Raw genomic sequence first — 19,529 nt, forward strand, 5'->3', positions numbered from 1 at the left:
TACAAAACGGATAGAAACAAAACTAAAACATGAACTTAATAAACTGTTCAGTTACACATTCAGGGAGCTAGCTTTGGTTAAACACAAGTAATCCTTTCTCCCCCTTAGAGCTCTGTTACAAACACATACACGCAAACACAGATGTACGCGGGCACACACACACACACAAACTGTCACACAGTGCATAGGCAAAACATAGAAAAAAACATATTTTTCCATTAAGCATGTACAGATTCAATTTTCTTTGATTTTATTGCTTTCAGAAAAGTGTACATGATTGCGAAATATTAACCGATAGTAATGTAAAGATTAGTATGATAAACCGTATCCTCGAAACATGCTATAAATGTGCAATTGTATAGCAGTAAACCAAAAAGAAACACAGAAATCACACTTTGAAGAATGTAGTGGAATCTAATTATGTATAATGGCCAACATTTTTTAAATTAAGGGTTATTTTCCTAATGATTTCTTGTTAACTCTTTGCTAAATGACAGCAGTACAACATTAAACTATCACAGATCTCACATAGTTGAGATTCTAATTCAGGAAGCATTAGTCGTTTGGGTTGCTTGATTATTATATTATTAAACTAAAGTCCTTGTCTGTTTAATTTACAGGTGATATTATCTAGGGGGCAGAGTTTACACCTCCCTCATGTAAACATGGTGTTACGACCATGTTTACGGCTCGGAAACCACAACAAAGCACGGCGACAGACCAGAGTTTAATTCCCGAAATAAAGTGTTTTACTTTCATAAATAATTGTTGAAAGTCTGGACAGTAGCACATGTTGTCACGGGAAGCAATCCCCTTCTGAGGCTGAAGGCATGGATTTAAAGCACACCTTCGCAGGTGTGCACAATTAACTTGATTGTGTATGTGCACCACCAAAAGACCATTGCACTCTAAGGCCAGTGGGGGTGTAACAAGTTCAGTGTAGCACACACCTGTGACCACTCAAAATGGAAAGCCACACCCACAACACTGATCACTAGTGTGGCTCACACCCACAACACTGATCACTAGTGTGGCTCACTACCACACAAATAAAAGTTACTGCCTTCACCTGGCTAGCAACCTACACAGGTGATCTACAAAAGTGGGCGGACCACCATCTCACTAAAGGTCATTTCCACGTACAACTCACTCATTTAATAAGCATCAAAAATGCTGATCGTCACACAAAGTGGGCATGTCCACACAGATATAACACCACTAACACCACATGCTTTCTGTTAATGAACCTACACTGACCAGTCAATCAGCAGCAATTAACTCACCAAAGGCTTCACGTACAAAAGCTACAGATTTTTAATGAACAGGTTAAATACATGGCTCAAAATTGCTCCAGACAAAAGAGTGGTGAGTATGGCTGTTTGTCAAAAATCGGTAGACATGTTGACGAGGAAAGCAATCCACAGACCTATTCAAGTTAGCTAGAATAACCTTACCATCTTCTGAGGCATACCGGGCTCGAGGCTAGCATGCCTTCTCCACGGGGTAGCCTCTCCACACACTAATCTTTCCAGGGAGTGCAAAAGCCAGTTCTAAAAACAGGTCAAAAACCCTACTCACATAAACAACAAAGATAATCGAACAAAAAAACTCTGGACCCATCTCCCTAAAAGGTTCAAGAAGTCTCGGACGAGCCCCCATGTTACGACTGGCGCGGAAGCTGCAATAAAATATGGCTACAGACCACAGAGTTTAAATCCAACAGTAAAGTGTTTTACTTTCATAAATAATTGTACGTTAAAAGTCTTGACAGTAGCACATGTTGTCACGAGAAAGCAAGCCCCCTTCTGAGGCTGAAGGCATGGCTTTTAAGCACACCTTTGCAGGTGTGCACAATTAACTTGATTGTGCCCGTGCACCACCCGAAGACCATTGCACTGCCACTGCAAGGCCAGTGGGGGTGTAGAGGCGTGTAAGACATAATCATAATCTGCAAACACCCCCACCTTCTGGAGCTCAGCTCTCGGAGGGATACGGAAACAGGGTTATCATTAAATACCAACCCATTCATGTAATAGTAAAAAAGTGAGTGAGTTATGAGTGTGAGAGAGTTATGAGTGTGTGTGAGTTATGAGTGTATAAGTTATGGGAGGGATATTTTTTTTAATGACAATGTATTTACAAGAAAAACAGCATGCATACTCCATGAAATTCGCTTTCAAGTCAACATGCTGCAGTTATTGCTACACACATAGAAATATAGAGCTACTGTATGTCAATGGATTTTTGTGGATAGCTTCTTATTTTGTTATTTACGTTCATAAATATTCTCTACAATGCTGATTATCTTTTCACCTTCATCATCATTCAGTTCTCTGATATTCTTCAACCTGTTGATGTCTTGGTCAGAGAAGACCCCTTTTCTTTAACCTGTATTAGGCTTTTTACTGACTTGACAAACAATTGTTTGTGTTAAAAAATAGTCTTGGATTTTCACTTCTTCCATGTTTTTGACAGACTGTCAAAAACAACTGACATTCTGTCAGTCGCCATATACCATGGCCCTGTCGCCATATACCATGGCCCACGACTTCTGAGTTTGGTCATCTCTGTCATTGTGTCCAAACAGAAATGCTGCCCAGCAATAGCTGGCTGGCTGCAGAGATCACAAAACCCTCCCTAGACCCACTGCATTTACACGCTGACAAGGAAAAATACAGACACAAAGGATACAACCGTTTGAAAGTCACTCAGTCTAGAGACCACAATCCCACCATGCAGCAAGGGAGGAAGGGAGGGAAGAGACTATAACCGACACAGAGTCACTGTGGTACCATAATCATATAACATAAACCCAGGGTAGAGGTCCTGAGTGAATGTATGCTGGAAGGTGTGGATGTGTGTCAGTGTGTCTGAGGTCCTTCCTACATCTGGGGACACTTCATAGAAGGACAGAATGCCAGCAGGCTGGTCCAGATACACTCCTATTGTGTTAGAGCAAGAGGGGACAGGTATGCCTGTTTGTCTACCGTTGAAGTGGGCAGAGAAAAAATCATCACCATTATTATCATCGCAATGAAGACACCAAGACATGTTGTTCTCTCCAAGCATGCTATCATCCCCCCTTCCTCTCCTTGTGATTCCTCTGTATGTCACTCCTATATCCACCCTTTCCTCCCACTCTACCTCCCAGTAACAGCGGCCAGTCAGACCCTCTCTGCACAACACTTGTCTACAATAGTCAAATCTTTCTAGGTGACCAGGATACCCTTGATTGCATCTAAGCAGTGTCACCTCTCTGTTGTCCTCAGACAGAGAGAGTTTTCTGTGGGCTGTGTTCGGGTCCAGTGTGAGTTCACAAGCATCTGACGGGAGATAAAGACATGATTAGGCTGCTGAGCCACACAGAAATGCCTGCATGACGAATGGTGCATGTATACAAAGTTTCATGCATATTGCACTTTCCTAGTGGAAATAGCAGCCTGTTGAGTATGCTGCACTTCAAAGGCTTATTATAGTGCCACTTATAGTTAATTCTGGCCCATCCTTGCATCCATAACTCATTTTAAGAGTTCTACAAACCTGCCAATACATTTTTTTGACCATGTCGATTTTGAGATATGGCCGAATTTGTCGGGAATGAAAAATAAATAATAATGCTAACGAATACAATAGGGTTCCTAAGTTTTTCGTAGGACCTCAAATAATACTAGGGAATACAGTAGGGTTCTTATGTTTCGAGGCCATGTATCATGTATTTCCTGCAAACTTGACAATAAACCAGATACATTTTACGTCATGTTTTGAGTATAAAATACACATGATTACTATAATCGAAACATTACGTTATTTCTAATAAAATAATGGTAGTAATGAATAATTATAATTATATCATTTATAAACTAAAACAATGACAAATCTAAGAATTATTTACCAACATTTATAATAGTCCTAGTAATAACACTGAAAATAAGTGGGTGATTTTTAAATTAAAAAGAACACATTACAGCTATTATTAATAATGATTAGTACCATGTTTGGTGTTCGCTTGTGTCTAATAATAAGAAAAAAAAATATTTAAATAATTTAATGTTTAATATAAATATTAAGGTAGGATTAATTGTGATTGTGATCAATAACAATATTGATACACGCAAGATAATTGAAGTCAACCGTCCATGCACACATCATACTGCTGTGTACATGGACTTTCCATCTAAATAGTTGGTGTGTGTTGTGATGAAGTGAACAAACACTTACACTTCTTTATGCCTGGTTTCAGGTCAGGCACCTTCTTCATCTCCATGTTCAGAGTCTCCTCCAGCTGATCCATGGATCTCCTTAAGGTCCCTCCGTATGACGGAGGACGGACCTCCACCGTCATCCAGTCCCTGCTGGATGGAGGATTCTTTAGGGATCTGAAGGCCTGGAGAAAGTGGAGGTGGTCTTTATTGTGTGAGAGCTGCTTCACCTCTGAGCTTCTATTTGTCAAGTCTTTTATTTCCTGCTCCAGCTCTTTGATGAGGTCTTCAGCTTGTTTCTCTGTGGAATTGAGTTTCTCTTCAACTGCTCGATAGAAATCCTCCTGGCACTTTGCAATGCGCCGCTTCAGAGCGGTGAGGACCTGCACACCATCGGCTTTCGCTCTATTTGCCTCTTTTTTGCTAAATTCTACTGTGTCTTTAATCCCCTGAATCATTCGTATTCTGTTCTGGATCATCTGCTGAACTTCAGCCTCTATTTTCCCCAGCTGGGCCATCTTCACTTCATACACCTCCTTTAGAGGTACAACAGGATGGAACTTGTGGTCTGTCTCTGTGCAGGACTGACACACACACACCTGTTCAGTCTTGCAGAAGAGCCCCAGAGGTCGGTCGTGTTTCTTACACATTCTATCCATAGGCTCGACCAGCTGATGTTTCTTCAGGCCTGTGACTCTATGATGTGGCTCCAGGTGTGTTTGGCAGTAAGAGGTTAAACACACTAGGCAGAACTTCACGGCCAGCTGGGTCCCAGTACAGACGTCACAGGGAACTTCTGCAGATTCAACAAAAGGCTGCTCTTTTACTCGTACAGACTTTTTAATCTGAGCAGTCAGCTCTGATAAGAGTATATTGACACGTAGATGAGGTCTTGTGTTGAAAAGCTCGTTGCAAAAAGGACATTTGCACTGGACTTGTTCATCCCAGGACATATTAATACAGGTTCTGCAGAAGTTGTGTCCACATGGTGTGGAAACTGGATTGCTGAACACATCCAGACAGATGGGACATGAAAAGTTCTCCTCAGACAAGGAAGTGTTAGCAGAGGCCATTCCTAGACACAGAGGACAAGGTTTATGTATTGAAATAATTCCATTCTTTTTTTAATTCCATAACGGAAAAGTGTTTTTAACTTCTCTCAAAGTCGTGCTGCTTTACTCACCTTGTTGTTTTTTCTGTCTGTCAGACTATTTAATGCGTGTTATTTTTCTTCTTATAGAGAAATGGTTCCACGTCGGGTTGCTTTGGTTTATGAACCTTTGGTTTCGTTTCCTCAACCTGACGTCCACTCCTCTCCTCCCCTAACGCCTGGCTCCTCCACTAACACCTGGCTCCGCCCCCACGGCACATGAGCGCACTGATTCAATGCGCACTGTGTGGCTTCTTCAAATGCGTTGATGTGTGTTCTCTTCTTTCGGGAGTTTTAGTGAGCCGGTGCAGAACGAGAGATTTCCTTTTGCTTTTTTAAAGTTTGCCCCGTTTGAAGAACTACTGCACCCCCTGCTGGTAAAAGTGGGTATCACACACACCCACACCCACACAGACACACAGGACAAATGTGACACGTATTCACAACATGTTTTTGCCTTTATTCAACTTAATTAAACAGATTAAGTCAGGAGAATGCCTAACAGAAAGGTCCACGATAAGATGAGCCAATAGAATCAATGTATACAAAGGGACGAGGACCACCGTTCAGCGCCTTGTTCCCCGTGATAGAAACAAAACATACAGGAACAAAACGAAAACATAAACTTTATCAAGAAACTGTTCATTCAGGAAGCTAGCTTTGGTTCAGGAACACACATTTTCTCTAACTCATTTACTCTATATCTGTTACAAAAAGACATACACGCACAAACACAAACACACAAACACAGGGGCAGGTACGCAGCCACACACACACAGGAGGAGGAGGTAGAGGAGGGTGAGGAGGAAGAGGGGGGAGGGTGAGGAGGAGGAGGTAGAGGAGGAGGAGGAGGAGAGTGGGTGAGAGGAAAAGAAAGGGGAGGAGGTGGAGACGAAGAAGAGGATGAAGAGTTTGAGTGGAGGTTTTGAGGGACGGGAGGGGAAGGATGAGGAAGGAGAAGAGAAAAGGTGGGTGAAGAGAAAAGGATGGGTAGGGGGAGGGAGGAGGTGTTGAGGCAGGGAGGAGGAGGGATGGAGGAGGAGGGGGAGGAAGGAGGAGACCAGAGAGGAAGAAATAATACCTAAACCCTAGAATAACGACGGCTATCCACAGATACTCAAATGAATACGTAATCACATGTCAGTGTAAACCTTATTTTCTTGTTTTTAACTGAATCAATAAAGTTATTTTTCGATAATAGCATCTGCTAATGACTCAACAGCCGGTCTCCATGGTGACGGATGATGAAGTATTGTCACCTTCGGGTGCTGGGCCTACGGTGCTTCCCTGTCGCCCCGGGCCCAGCTCCGCTTGGTCGCTGGTCGACGGCGGTGAGCTCGATGAGCGCGGAGAAGATGAAGGCCGGCGTGGCACGCGCTGATGAACCAGCACATGGCAACGGCGGACTCCACCTTGGGCAGCGAGTTCCTGGCGCCGATGCTCAGCGTTGTCACGGTGATCACCGTGGGGACGCCCAAACAACAAACAAATGAATAACAGCAACACAGAATAAAACAGGGTTTAGAGTTTTAATCTGTCTCTTCATGTCCAGTTACCTCAGTGTGGGGCCCCGTCTAAAGCTAGGGCCCCGCTACACAATGCTTTCAACCTGAAGCGATGACTAAACCATTGAGCAGTGCACATTTAACCAGTGGCGTGCATCACTCTGCCAGTCTGCAGACTCACATGACAACCGTAGTCTTTGGGGAACATAAATCTAGAGACAGAGGACAGACGGACGCAGTGTGCTGCTCGCCCTGCACTAGAGAGAGTGTATTCGACCACGATGTCTCCACACCATCACAAAGTCAACGGACAGACGTGGACGCCGTACAGCTCACCACTGGGGTTAGTCAAACAGATCTGCATGGAATGAAAGCATAAAAGACGGAAAGAAAGAACATGGAATATTTTATTTATTAACTTTTTTTACTTTTATCATTTGGATTTTTATTAAGTCATTTCACATTTATAAGTTCTAACGGCCTTCACACCTCTGTCTGTGAAGTCCACACTCACTCCACTGTCTTTGATGCTGACTAACTGGCATCGTGCACGTAACGTTGCTGTTGTTTTGAAACACATCTCAAGTGGGACTGGTTATGTTTTCTGTGTCTCTCCATTTCTGTCCGCACGCACGCATGCGCGCACACACACACGCACACACGACCATTCAAACACACTACCTGTGTGTAATATTTCATTCGGGTCCAACAGGTTTGTTTTTATTGGGTTTCCAATTCGTTCTTTCTTGGTTTGTGTTTTTATTGAAGCTTCGATGGTGGAACAGCTTCCCCAACCTGACGGTAAAAGTAGGCATTACACATCAGCTCGGTCCTGTTACTAAAAACACAAGTAGCACAATAAACTTTATATGAGTATGAGGGGCAATTCGTTGGGACTCATACAGGATCTAACAATCCTTCATGTTTGACACGTTTTATTTTCTTGATTCAATTTAATAGAATACTAAAGACAGGACAATGCCTGACAGAAATGTTGAAGATAAGATTAGCCAGTGTGTTTGTTTGTGTGTGTTGAAAATCTGAGCTAATCAAGTTCAAGTTCTTAAAATATTTGACTCAAATTTTTTTTTGGAAATCTGAAAAAAATGATTTAATTGCGTATTTATTGAATGATATGATAAAAAGCATTATCCTCCAAACATCATGAATGCAACCATTTACAATATTATAGCAATAAACAAGAAAATATATTTTTTTCTAAGCTTGCATTTAGATCGATATCATGACATTTACTTATGTTATTAAACTACTTGAACAACAATCCAAAAAAATTGAAATTTCAAAAAATTGAAATTTCCCAAGCCTGCCCTCCAGTCCGTCGGCCCTGAGCCCATGTGAGGTAATAAAGAAGGCCATTCATTAATTAGTGGCAGGTGGCTGTAGTTTTTCCTTAATCATGCAATAAAATACAAAAGAAAAACAATATTACTCACACTATTGAATAGTCAAATTTGATGTACTACAAAATAGTAGGATTAGGCATTAGGGGACACTAAGAACGTCCCGCCCCTCTGTGGTGATACCCGCTCCCGCCACTGGGTGTCGCTCATAACACTGATTATGGGACTGCTGCTTGTATGTGCCAGGGTACAGGTAGTATACTATAGCACAGAAATGGCAAACGGGTATTATTTACACACATGTAATGTATATGCAAGACAATACTTAAGACAATCCTGGATGAGCTAGAAAGGAGTGCAGGGATAGGAGAGGAGGAAGAGGAGAGAGAAGAAGGAGAGAGGAGAAACTATGGAGAGGAGAGAAGAGCTGACAAGACAAAGTCACCGTACTCACAAAGATGGGGAGAGCCGTCACATGTAGTCACTCTGACCTTTTGGTTAGTGTGGAAAATGTGTTAGGTTGCTGTATGGTGGAGATTAAAAGTCATTGACTAATCACCTTTTCCCCATTTTTATTTAAATCAAAAATGTGTTTCCATGATAATCATTCTTAATTCCGATATAGTTATGTTTAGATGATTATACACATTAATCCTCAAAACATGCTGCACGTAACTGCAACCATTAACCATTGTGTAGCAGTAAACCTTTAAATAATTTGAGAAAAAAAAAGTCAGTGATGAATATAACGTTATCTAATAATTTAGAACATCTATAATGGTCAGGGTTCACTTCACACTCTCTACTACTCTCTATCTACTAGTCCTACATTGGGCCAGACGTTGGAGTACAGCGGCTCTTCACACAAAGCCCTCGGAGAGAATAGGATTTATTTTATTATGTTTCAGAGAACTCTCTTTTCAAAGAAGAAAAATATTTGACAAAACAAATGAAAATAGTACCTGTTTAATGTGAAAAAATGTAATGTACAATTTCCCCTGAAAACATCTATTCCACTAAGAAAGGAAAGATTCAATTTTTTTGTGAATCAGAAAAACTTACAAATATAAATCGGTTGTCATTCATGACTAATGTAAAGATTATGATAAACAACCGTATCCTCAAAACTTTGAATAACTAAAACCATTTACTAAACCAAAAGAAAAGAAAAACTGAGAAATCGCACGTTGAAGAACATAGTGGAATCTAATAATTTACAATGGGTTATATTTTATAATAGTAAGGGTTATTTTCCTAATGGATTTCTCCAGCAGTACAACATTAATGCAGTTATCTCAGATCTCACATAGTAGAGATTCTCATTCAGGAAACAACCTTAGGTTTGGTTGTTTGATTATTTCATTATCAAACAAAGGCCTTAGTCTTTTTGATTGACAGGTGAGATGATCATGGGGGGAGAGTTTATACCTTGATCACCATATAAACATGGAGCGAAGAATGGATGGAGAGGCTCAGTAAAGGTGCAGCCAGTAGCAGAGTAGAGATGAACCCTGGCTTCCACATCATAGAAGGAGACCAGTCCCTCATCATAATCAACAAACACCCCCACCTTCTGGAGCTCAGCTCTCAAAGGGACATGGACAGCAGGGTTATCCTGAAATACCAACCCATCCTTGTTGAAGTAAAGAGTCCAGTAGCCCATCTCAGGGGTCACTATTATCCGACCTTTTCTGTTGATGGACTCTTTGGCCACTCCTAAACGCCATGCAGTATGTTCCTTAACCTGGACCTCAAAGTAAAAACTCCCTGAGGAGAAGCTCTGCTTTGTGAGAACAAATATATGGAATTTAAATCTCTTAGGGTTGTCTGGGAGTTTCTTCCCTACAAATCCATGATGTACTTGTTTCCCATCCTCAGACAGGATGAGCGTGGTTTGAGCTGTATCAGGATCCAGAGTCACATCTACTTCATACTGCTGGACCCTTTTCAGTTCATCATCACTCAGCTTCTTCATCTCCATGTTCAGAGTCTCCTCCAGCTGATCCAGGGATCTCCTCAAGGTCCCTACGTATGACGGAGGACGGACTTCCACCGTCGTCCAGTCCCTGGTGGGTGGAGGATCCTTCAGGGAACTGAAGTCCTGGAGGAAGTGGAGGTGGTCTATAGTGTGTGAGAGCTGCTTCACCTCTGAGCTTCTATTGGTCAGATCTTCTATTTCCTGCTCCAGTTCTTTGATGAGATCTACAGCTTGTTTCCCTGTGGATTTCAGTTTCTCGTTAACTGTTTGGTTGAAATCATCCCGGCACTTTTCAACGCAGCATATCAGAGCATTGATGATCTGCCCACCATCGGCTATCTCTCTGTCTGCATCTGATTTGCTGCGTTCTACTGTTGCTTTAATCTCCTTAATCTTTAGTTTTCTCTCCTGGATCATCTGCTGAACTTCAGCCTCTATCTTCCCCAGCTGGGCCATCTTCACTTCATATTCCTCCTTTAGAGGTACAACAGGATGGGACCTGTGGTCACCCTCTGTGCAGAACTGACACACAAACACCTGTTCAGTCTGGCAGAAGAGCTCCAGAAGTCGGTCGTGTTTCTTACACATCCTGTCTTCCAGACGGTCCATAGGCTCGACCAGCCGATGTTTCTTCAGGCCTGCTACTCTCTGATGTGGCTCCAGGTGGGTTTGGCAGTATGAGGTGAAACACACTAGGCAGGACTTTACAGCCTTCAGCTGGGTCCCAATACAGACGTCACAGGGAACTTCTGCTGGTTCAACACAAGGCTGCTCATTTGCTTGTAAGGACTTTCTAAACGGAGTAGCCAGCTCTGATAAGAGGGTATTGACCTGTAGGTCAGGTCTTATGTCGAAAATCTTGTTGCAAACGGGGCATTTGTACTGGACCTGTTCATCCCAGAACTTAGTAATACAGGTTCTGCAGAAGTTGTGTCCACATGGTGTGGTGACTGGGTTGCTGAACACATCCAGACAGATGGAACATGAAAAGTTATCTTCAGACCAAGAAGTCTTAGCAGAGGCCATCCTAGACACAGACAACATGGTTTATGTAACGAGCAATACCATTATTTTTATAATTCCATAACGGGACAAGAGATTATAACTTCTCTCAAAGTTGTGCTGTTTTACTCACCTTGTTGTGGTTTCTGTCTGTCAGAGTATTTGCTCCAAAATGCATTTATTTCTCTCCTGAAAGAGAGAACTGCTTCCACGTCGGATGGCTTTGGTTTCTATAAAGCTTAGGTTTCGTTTCCTCAACATGACGTCCTCTCCTCTCCTCCCCTAACACCTGACTACGCCCCTAACCCCTGGCTCCGCCCCCACGGACACACAGTTCGCTGACGTTTCAACTTTCACACTCTGACTTTGGGTGCATTCATGCACTATGTTGGCTACTTCAAATGTGTTGATGCGTGTGCTCCTCTGTCGAGTTAAATGTTAAATATTTAAAAGGAAAAACACAGACCCGTTCCAAAACCAGATATTGTTGTGATTTATTGGTGATCGTCACATGAACTGTGACTAAGAGCTATACAAAAACAATTGACTTGATTCGACTTTGCTTGCGAGGTATACTCTCTACAGACTTTATAGAAACAACCCTCTCCATGTGAGCCCAGGTTAAAGGTGTTACACGGTTTTTAATTACAATGAGTTAACAGTAGTTGTATACGTCTTATCTCAGAGACTTTAACCTCAACAGCTGCATCATGTTACTCAGGGTAGCCCTCCAACGCCCTAAGTAGCCTATATGTGGCGACACGAGGAGGCTTTACTATTTTTTGTCAGAGTATTTTCTCTGTTACCGACAACGCCACCTTGGGTTAGGGCCCAAGGACCTATACACTATGAGTATAATTGTCACCTCTGACGATAAGACTATCAGGTTCGTTCAATCAGGGAGGGCGGGAGACAGAGTTCAAATATAACAAAGCATTTTATTATTATAAATACAGTTTGGCATAAAAGATGAAAAAGAGAAGTAAGCTCAACTGTGGAAGGACGTAGGTGCAAGCTGAGGCTTACCGGCTGGGAGAGTGGTCGTCAGGGGGAAATTTAATCCAACGAAAGAAACAAGGGCACCTCACACACACAGCAAAAACGTGAAGTCCAAACAAATAAAATCTAAAACAAAGCACACGCACACAAAGGATCACCACCACCACCCAGGAGGACCACCGCCACCACCGTCGGCCTTCAGCTCTACGAGAAAGGGGCACACTTAGGAGGGCTCACAACTGACAGACAATATCACATAACAAATCAAATCAATAAACTAAAGAGTATTAATTTGCAATAACCAAAAATCACTCAAAATGAAAGAAAACAAGAAAATTAAAGAGTCTCGGACCAGAGATATCAACTCAACAAGTAATCATAACATATGTTTTAAACAAAAATAAACAAGGGCTCAGATTGAGAAGTTCCCCTTCCAAATGAAAATTAAATGAACAACGACACAAAACTTAAGAGATTAACTCAAAACGCACACACACACTCCAAACCAGGGGTGAGTCCAGGCGGAGCTCGCAGCGGCACACCCGAGCGGCAGCCACACAGGCACACACCGCACCACGCACAGCAGCAGCGGGCCACAGGGCTAGCAGCTGGAGGCAAGCCGACCAGGGGCAGGAGACAGAGCCCCGAACCAAGTCGGCGGAAGTGGCAACGAAGCAGCAGAAATGACAATTAAGCAACAATCAGTAAATAACCAAGGAAGGTATTCTCGGTTTTGGGTTCTTAATCCCGGTTCTCGGTCTGATCATTATGCGTCCCTTCTAAAGAGGGAGAGGGGTGAAGAGTATCGGCGTAGCGGGGGAGACAGCCACCACGCACCATGCGACAAGCAGACTGTTGAAGGGAGAGGAGCGCAAAGTGAGCCTAGCACCAGACCAACAGGCAAAACAACAACAACACGCTCAACATGACTCACCTATGCTCTGGTCAGCGGCGGTAAACGACCCCAATACATTGCCCCGATTGTGATGAGGATCTCGGCAGATCTATTTATAGTAAGGGTTTGAGTTTTAGTAAACCGCTGATGAATGTACGCAACACAGCATGCGGAGGTGAGCCTACCTGTGCTCTGAGGTGAGCGGCGAGGGCAACGACCCGGAAATGGACGGGCCGAAGAGGCAGGAAGCGAGAGTTCAGGAGGAAGGGCACGGCCTACTTTTATCCCCTCGACAAGCAATGATTGGCGAACGGGCCGGAGTGGGCGTGGTGTAATAGAAGCCTGTGTCCAAATAGCCGTATTGCCTCATACCACTACATATAGGACTAGGCTTTAGTGCCTTCAATTGTTTTATTTATCAGATAGAATTATCTTAAAAATAGTAGTATGTAATATATTATTCTTTGAAAGCAGGGACGCGGGAAGTCAGTCCGAGTGGGGGGTGCTGAGAGAGAGTCTATATAATGACGTCATAATAAATGCTGCGCAACATCCAATGTTTACAGAGACGAGATGAAGGGTGACGTCACATTCAGGGATCCGCTCTGATAAACACTCTTCTGGTGTGTAAAAAGACTAAAGACTAAAGATGACAAGACAAAGTCACGGTACTCACACATATGGGGGGAATCTTTACATGTAGTCACTGGGAGCTTTGTGTAAGGTGTAACACAGGTTGGGTTGTTGGCATGGTAAAGTCATTGACTGGCTCACCAGCTACAAAAATGTGGAATTATTCTGGGAATTCAATTCTTCCTTGAATCCCATCAATTGTAAAAGCGGTTATAAGGCCACTTATAAGGAACCTAATCTACTGAATACACATTGTACTGAGATTGTACCTATTCCACTGAATACATACTGAGAATCAACCTATTCTACTGAACACATATTGTACAGAGAATGTAACTCTTCCACAGGAATTGTGCCCATTCTACTTTTGGTATTTTTTATTTAAATTTGAAAAGTGCACAAACATTGAATTGTGTTAGTATAAAATTATTCAAAAGATTGAACAAATATAACTATTTGGTTTAAAAAAACGATTGATAATTTGATCGAAATGAACATTCCACATTTTCAGCTTATATACGCTTACACCATCAAGTAAAAAAGACTAACATGAAAATCCTTCAGAAAAAAAGATATTGAACGTTATAGTGTAACACTTTATAATGGGTTATATATTTTATAGTACAGTGTTAGTTGCTTAATTATTTTTCCTCTTGTTAAATGACAGTGAATAGTACGATATGAATGCAATTCTCTTAGATCTCCCATGGTAGAGATTCTAATTCAGGAAAAAAACTTTAGTTGTTTTGGTTGTTTGATTATTTTATTATCAAACGAAGGCCTTAATCTGTTTGATTGACAGGTGAGATGATCAGGGGGGCAGAGTTTCTATCAAATTCATGATCACATGGACAGAGTAATGGATAGAGAGGCTCACTAAAGGTGCAGCCAGTAGCAGAGTAGATATGAACCCTGGCTTCCACATCATAGAAGGAGACCAAACCCTCATCATAATCAACAAACACCCCCACCTTCTGGAGCTCAGCTCTCGGACGGATATCAGGGTCCTCACCGAATAACAACGTATCCTTTTTGAAGTAAAGAGTCCAGTAACCTGTTTTAGGGCTGAATATGATGCAACCTTTTCTGTCTATGGACTCTCTGGCCACTCCTAAACACCATTCAGTCTTGTCTTTAACCTGGACCTCAAAGTAAAATCTCCCTGAGGAGAAGCACTGCCTTGTGAGAACACATGTATACCGAGTAAATCTCTTAGGGTTGGTTAGGAGTTTTTTCCTTACACCTCCATAATGTACTTGTTTCCCATCCTCAGACATGATGAGCTTGGGATAAGCTGTATCAGGATCCAGAGTCACATCTACTTCATACTGCTGGACCCTTTTCAGTTCAGCATCACGCAGCTTCTTCATCTCCATGTTCAGAGTCTCTTCCAGCTTATCCAGTGATCTCCTCAAGGTCCCTACGTATGACGGAGGACGGACCTCCACCGTCGTCCAGTCCCTGGTGGGTGGAGGATCCTTCAGGGATCTGAAGGCCTGGAGGAAGTGGAGGGGGTCTTCATTGTGTGAGAGTTGCTTCACTTCTGAGCTTCTATTGGTCAGGTCATTTATTTCCTGCTCCAGCTCTTTGATGAGGTTTTCAGCTCGTTTCTCTGTGGAATTGAGTTTCTCTTTAACCGCTCGATGGAAATCATCCTGGCATTTTCCAATGCAGCGCTTCAGAGTGGTGAAGACCAGCAAACCATCGGCTATCTCTCTATCGCAGTCTTTTTTGCTTAATTCTACTGTGTCTTTAATGCCCTGAATAATTCGTATTCTGTTATGGATCATCTGCTGAACTTCAGCCTCTATCTTCCCCAGCTGGGCCATCTTCACTTCATATTCCTCCTTTAGAGGTACAACAGGATGGGACCTGTGGTCACCCTCTGTGCAGAACTGACACACAAACACCTGTTCAGTCTGGCAGAAGAGCTCCAGAAGTCGGTCGTGTTTCTTACACATCCTGTCTTCCAGACGGTCCATAGGCTCGACCAGCCGATGTTTCTTCAGGCCTGCTACTCTCTGATGTGGCTCCAGGTGGGTTTGGCAGTATGAGGTGAAACACACTAGGCAGGACTTTACAGCCTTCAGCTGGGTCCCAATACAGACGTCACAGGGAACTTCTCCTGGTTCAACACATCGCTGCTTTTTTGCTCGTAAGGACTTTCTAAACGGAGTAGCCAGCTCTGATAAGAGGGTATTGACCTGTAGGTCAGGTCTTATGTCAAAAATCTTGTTGCAAACTGGACATTTGTACTTGACTTGTTCATCCCAGAACTTAGTAATACAGGTTCTGCAGAAGTTGTGTCCACATGGTGTGGAAACTGGACTGCTGAACACATCCAGACAGATGGGACATGAAAAGTTCTCCTCAGACCAGGAAGTGTTAGCCATTCCTAGACACAGACGACAAGGTTTATGCATTGAGAGCAAGTCCATTATTGTTCTGATTCCATAAGATAGTTTTAAACTTCCCTCAAAGTTGTGCTGCTTTACTCACCTTGTTGTTTTTTCTGTCTTTAAGACTATTTAATGCGTGTTATTTATCACACATGTCGGGGTTCTTCAGGTTTCGTTTCCTCAACATGACGTCCTCTCCCCTCCTCCCCTAACACAGCTGGCTACGCCCTCACGGCACATGAGTGCACTGCATTAATGCGCACTCTGTGGGGTTCTTCAAATGCCTTTATGTGTGTTCTCCTCTTGTTTGTGGAATTTAAAGAGACCCTGTTGAAAACTAGAGACATTGTGGTGATTTCCGAGTGTAACTGGGATCATCGGTGTAGATCCGGGTTTCCGGGGCTGCCCCGAATAGGGGGTTTTGGGCAAGGACGAACCGGGCGGCAGGTACGTGCCTGGGCCGGCATTTTTTCATGACACGTTGGGGTCGTCACGAGCCCCAAAAACAAAAAAGAATCATCTGCGCCGCGGGGCGGTTTTCTATGATATCATTGTGTGGGGAATCGGCATATTGGCGCCCCCTGTGGCTGCAGGCGCTCCTGCTTGCTGAAAAGGCGCCGTACACAGACGGACTGGAAGGCCACACCCCCCGCTCCCCTCAAAGTAACAGACGGAGAGCAAAGAGCTATTTAGATTTAGATTTATTTATTTGTAATTGCACGGGAATACAACGAAATTCAATGCACTCACGTAGTGGACTCATTTAAAAAAGAAAGGTAACATAATAAATAGTCAATAAAAAATACATTCTCGTCATCTCATTCACTCACTACATTCATGTCGTCATACACTATACCATCAACTCAGTGCCATTGTATGCCTTAAAATAGTAGTGCAAAATATATAAAGTGTTGCATTATGTGTGGATGTCACTGATTAATGCTGTCAGAACTAGTGGGCTTGCTGTGATGTCAGAGTTGAGAGTCAGTATGAGTTCAGAGTCAGTATGGTGATAGCTTTGGGATAGAAACTGTTCATGAATCTTGTGGTGCATGTTCTGATGGACCTGTAGGGGCAATTGCTCTGTCGCTAGTTTAGCCACTTTCGAGAGTTTAACACGGTTTTAAACTCAAGAAGTCACGTGACGTCTTAAGCCCCATTGCTGTGTCATACTTGTGGTTTAACCTGCAGCTGCGTTTTACCTTGATCTCAATTGCTGTGTCTTCAGAGAAATTCACATTAGACACTAGAGGCGAATTTTGTGCGTGTTAGTCTAATCTCGACACTGACGTGGTTTTAGAGGAGACTAAACCAGTTTGCAGGATGAAACAAGGCTCCATCATAACCAACACACACAATTAGTTTTATGAATTATTATTAATAGGTATGATACATTTACACTTATTACACCAGATAGGCCTTCAGTACAATACAGGCTACAATATAAGAGTTGCTTAAAGTGCCCAACTAAAACTCTACAAAGAACAGATTATTTGTCTGTAAAAAAAAACAAATGAACACACAGAGGATCGTACCATTCACCGAAACATAAAAAGGTCAATGCTTAACTAAAATGGTTAGCAATGACAAGTAATTGATTGACGTAGGTGAGGGCAGATTCCAGACTCAGATTTCCACAAAAAGTAGCCTAGACTATTTCATAATATATGTCAACATTATTAGCGTTTTTATTTATTATAGTTTTATGATATTAAAGTTCACTTTACATTCCCATTATTTTTTTGTCGGTAATTATAGCACAAAATTAAGTTAAGACTGCATGCATGGTGGAGTATACTAGAAATTAGAGTACTTCCGGTTTCCAAGCAGTTTAAACCGATTCAGCTGGGAATCAGCTGATCCTGTACGAGTCGTTACACAGCAATCACGTTCAACCTCGTACGCAGCTGCGTGTTATACTCCAAAACCTCAGTTTTGAGGATTACGGTTTTAAAGCGCAGCAATGCTAACTGACAGAGCAATTGGCCCGTAATGTTTCCATGAGGGCAGCAGTTCAAACAGATAATTGGCAGTGGAATGAGTCTTTCAGAATGTTGTGTGTTTTCTGCAAGCATCGGGAGTTGAAGATGGTGTCCATGGTAGGTAGCTGTTGGTTGATGTTTTGGACGGTTGTTATAGTCCTCTGCAGTGACTTCCTGTCTGCAGTAGACCTGCTACCATACCACGACAGGATGCAGTAGGTGAGCTCACTCTCAATGGAGGAGCGATAGAAGGACCTGCTGTTGTGAGAGATTGGTTTTCTTGAGGGTGCGGAGAATGTATAACCACTGCTGTGCTTTCTTTACCATTGCTTTGGTGTTTATTGTCCATGATAATTGGTGCTACGCTGCTGTAGGAACTCTCCCCGATGTGCAAGCTGATGAAAAACTAATTGAATCCTTCTAACAGAGACCCCAGGTAAACAAGCTTGCGTTCTGAGGTGGTTCATGAACACAGGTAAACAAACCGTTTATGTTGGGTGAGGGCGGAATGGTAAATAAGCCACGCCTACATGTTCTAAATTACCCAGGTAAGTGGCCATGTTTGTAGTCTTTAACTTATCTACAAACTCGTAAAACCTTATTTGGTTTTATGAAATCATTCATAACTGTTGTTAGCTTGAAACATGTCATCAGAAATAGCAAAGACTAAAATAATTTTCATCATTCCCCCCTTTGAGGCTGAAAGACTCACATAACGGAATGTAAACAAAATGCACATAAATTGCTATAAGACAGCAAATGTCAATGACAGAACTCAATGTACAAAAATGCAAGGCATTTGACAAATATTGATTATTTGATTGGTGGCTGGCATCCTGGTTGCTGGATCACCTCCTCTAAATGGCCTCGGAGTTCTCTTTGCTTCACCATGACCACGACTGAGCACACCCTAGAGGTGAACCCCCCGCGCTCCATGGACTTCACTCGGTGGCTCTATTAGGAGGGATCCGCGGTGATCCGCATCCACGTCGTCCTCTTGGTCACTGTCCTGTGAGTAATCATACAAAATGGGTACAGCATCAGGGTTGGGGAATATAAATGACATCTGAATTGCATCAGCAAATCTTATAAAGAAAAGAAAAGTGATTCCAAGTCATTGTTGGGTATATTTGTGTTATACTTAGCTATGATGGTGTTAATGGGGTGACTCTGGATCGGAAACCAGGGTCGGTGAAACATTGGTGGGAGGAGGGTCCTCTGAAGCTGCAATTTCCTGTAGGTGTGATTTCTGTCTGGGACCGTTGTGGTTCTGGTGCTGGCGTACAGTGGGCTGGTGGAACCACACTGTTTTCCCTCGTACTTTCAGTGACCCAGTCGCCACGCGTCAGGTTGGCGCCGCCTTGGACTGCTTCGTCGTTATGTTTCACAGCCGTTTAAAGCTCCTGTGTCTTCCATGAAAGATAGT

General features: G+C 42.7%; 3 protein-coding genes and 1 long non-coding RNA gene across 4 annotated transcripts; all 4 read right to left on the bottom strand.

The window, feature by feature from the left end:
• Nucleotides 1–233: 233 nt before the first annotated feature.
• On the bottom strand, nucleotides 234–5,679 carry LOC132455235 (tripartite motif-containing protein 16-like). Its single transcript, XM_060049062.1, has 3 exons — nucleotides 5,383–5,679; nucleotides 4,219–5,274; nucleotides 234–3,323 (listed from the first exon to the last, which is right to left on the bottom strand). The coding sequence occupies exons 2-3, from the start codon at nucleotides 5,270–5,272 to the stop codon at nucleotides 2,764–2,766; spliced, it is 1,614 nt and encodes a 537-aa protein (XP_059905045.1). The 5' UTR covers nucleotides 5,273–5,274; nucleotides 5,383–5,679; the 3' UTR covers nucleotides 234–2,763.
• A 2,494-nt stretch (nucleotides 5,680–8,173) lies between these two features.
• On the bottom strand, nucleotides 8,174–11,471 carry LOC132455224 (E3 ubiquitin-protein ligase TRIM39-like). Its single transcript, XM_060049052.1, has 2 exons — nucleotides 11,329–11,471; nucleotides 8,174–11,220 (listed from the first exon to the last, which is right to left on the bottom strand). The coding sequence occupies exon 2, from the start codon at nucleotides 11,217–11,219 to the stop codon at nucleotides 9,594–9,596; it is 1,626 nt and encodes a 541-aa protein (XP_059905035.1). The 5' UTR covers nucleotide 11,220; nucleotides 11,329–11,471; the 3' UTR covers nucleotides 8,174–9,593.
• A 77-nt stretch (nucleotides 11,472–11,548) lies between these two features.
• On the bottom strand, nucleotides 11,549–13,434 carry LOC132455307 (uncharacterized). Its single transcript, XR_009525162.1, has 3 exons — nucleotides 13,275–13,434; nucleotides 13,129–13,198; nucleotides 11,549–12,398 (listed from the first exon to the last, which is right to left on the bottom strand). It is a non-coding gene; the product is annotated as an uncharacterized LOC132455307 (long non-coding RNA).
• A 647-nt stretch (nucleotides 13,435–14,081) lies between these two features.
• Nucleotides 14,082–16,584, bottom strand: LOC132455237 (E3 ubiquitin-protein ligase TRIM39-like). The gene is made up of 2 exons (XM_060049065.1): nucleotides 16,222–16,584; nucleotides 14,082–16,117 (listed from the first exon to the last, which is right to left on the bottom strand). Exon 2 carries the CDS (start codon nucleotides 16,113–16,115, stop codon nucleotides 14,505–14,507), a length of 1,611 nt encoding a protein of 536 aa, XP_059905048.1. The 5' UTR covers nucleotides 16,116–16,117; nucleotides 16,222–16,584; the 3' UTR covers nucleotides 14,082–14,504.
• Between the last annotated feature and the right edge of the window lie 2,945 nt (nucleotides 16,585–19,529).

Source organism: Gadus macrocephalus, chromosome 4 (genome assembly GCF_031168955.1).
Source record: "Gadus macrocephalus chromosome 4, ASM3116895v1".
Lineage (NCBI taxonomy): Eukaryota > Metazoa > Chordata > Actinopteri > Gadiformes > Gadidae > Gadus > Gadus macrocephalus.

Bases quoted from the DNA above. Each gene is read 5' to 3' on its own strand.
- LOC132455235 (XM_060049062.1), bottom strand. From the start codon at position 5,272: ATGGCCTCTGCTAACACTTCCTTGTCTGAGGAGAACTTTTCATGTCCC. The intron at 3,324-4,218 runs GTAAGTGTTTGT...ATCTCCCGTCAG, and splicing joins GAAACCAGGCATAAAGAAGT to ATGCTTGTGAACTCACACTG.
- LOC132455224 (XM_060049052.1), bottom strand. From the start codon at position 11,219: ATGGCCTCTGCTAAGACTTCTTGGTCTGAAGATAACTTTTCATGTTCC.
- LOC132455237 (XM_060049065.1), bottom strand. From the start codon at position 16,115: ATGGCTAACACTTCCTGGTCTGAGGAGAACTTTTCATGTCCCATCTGT.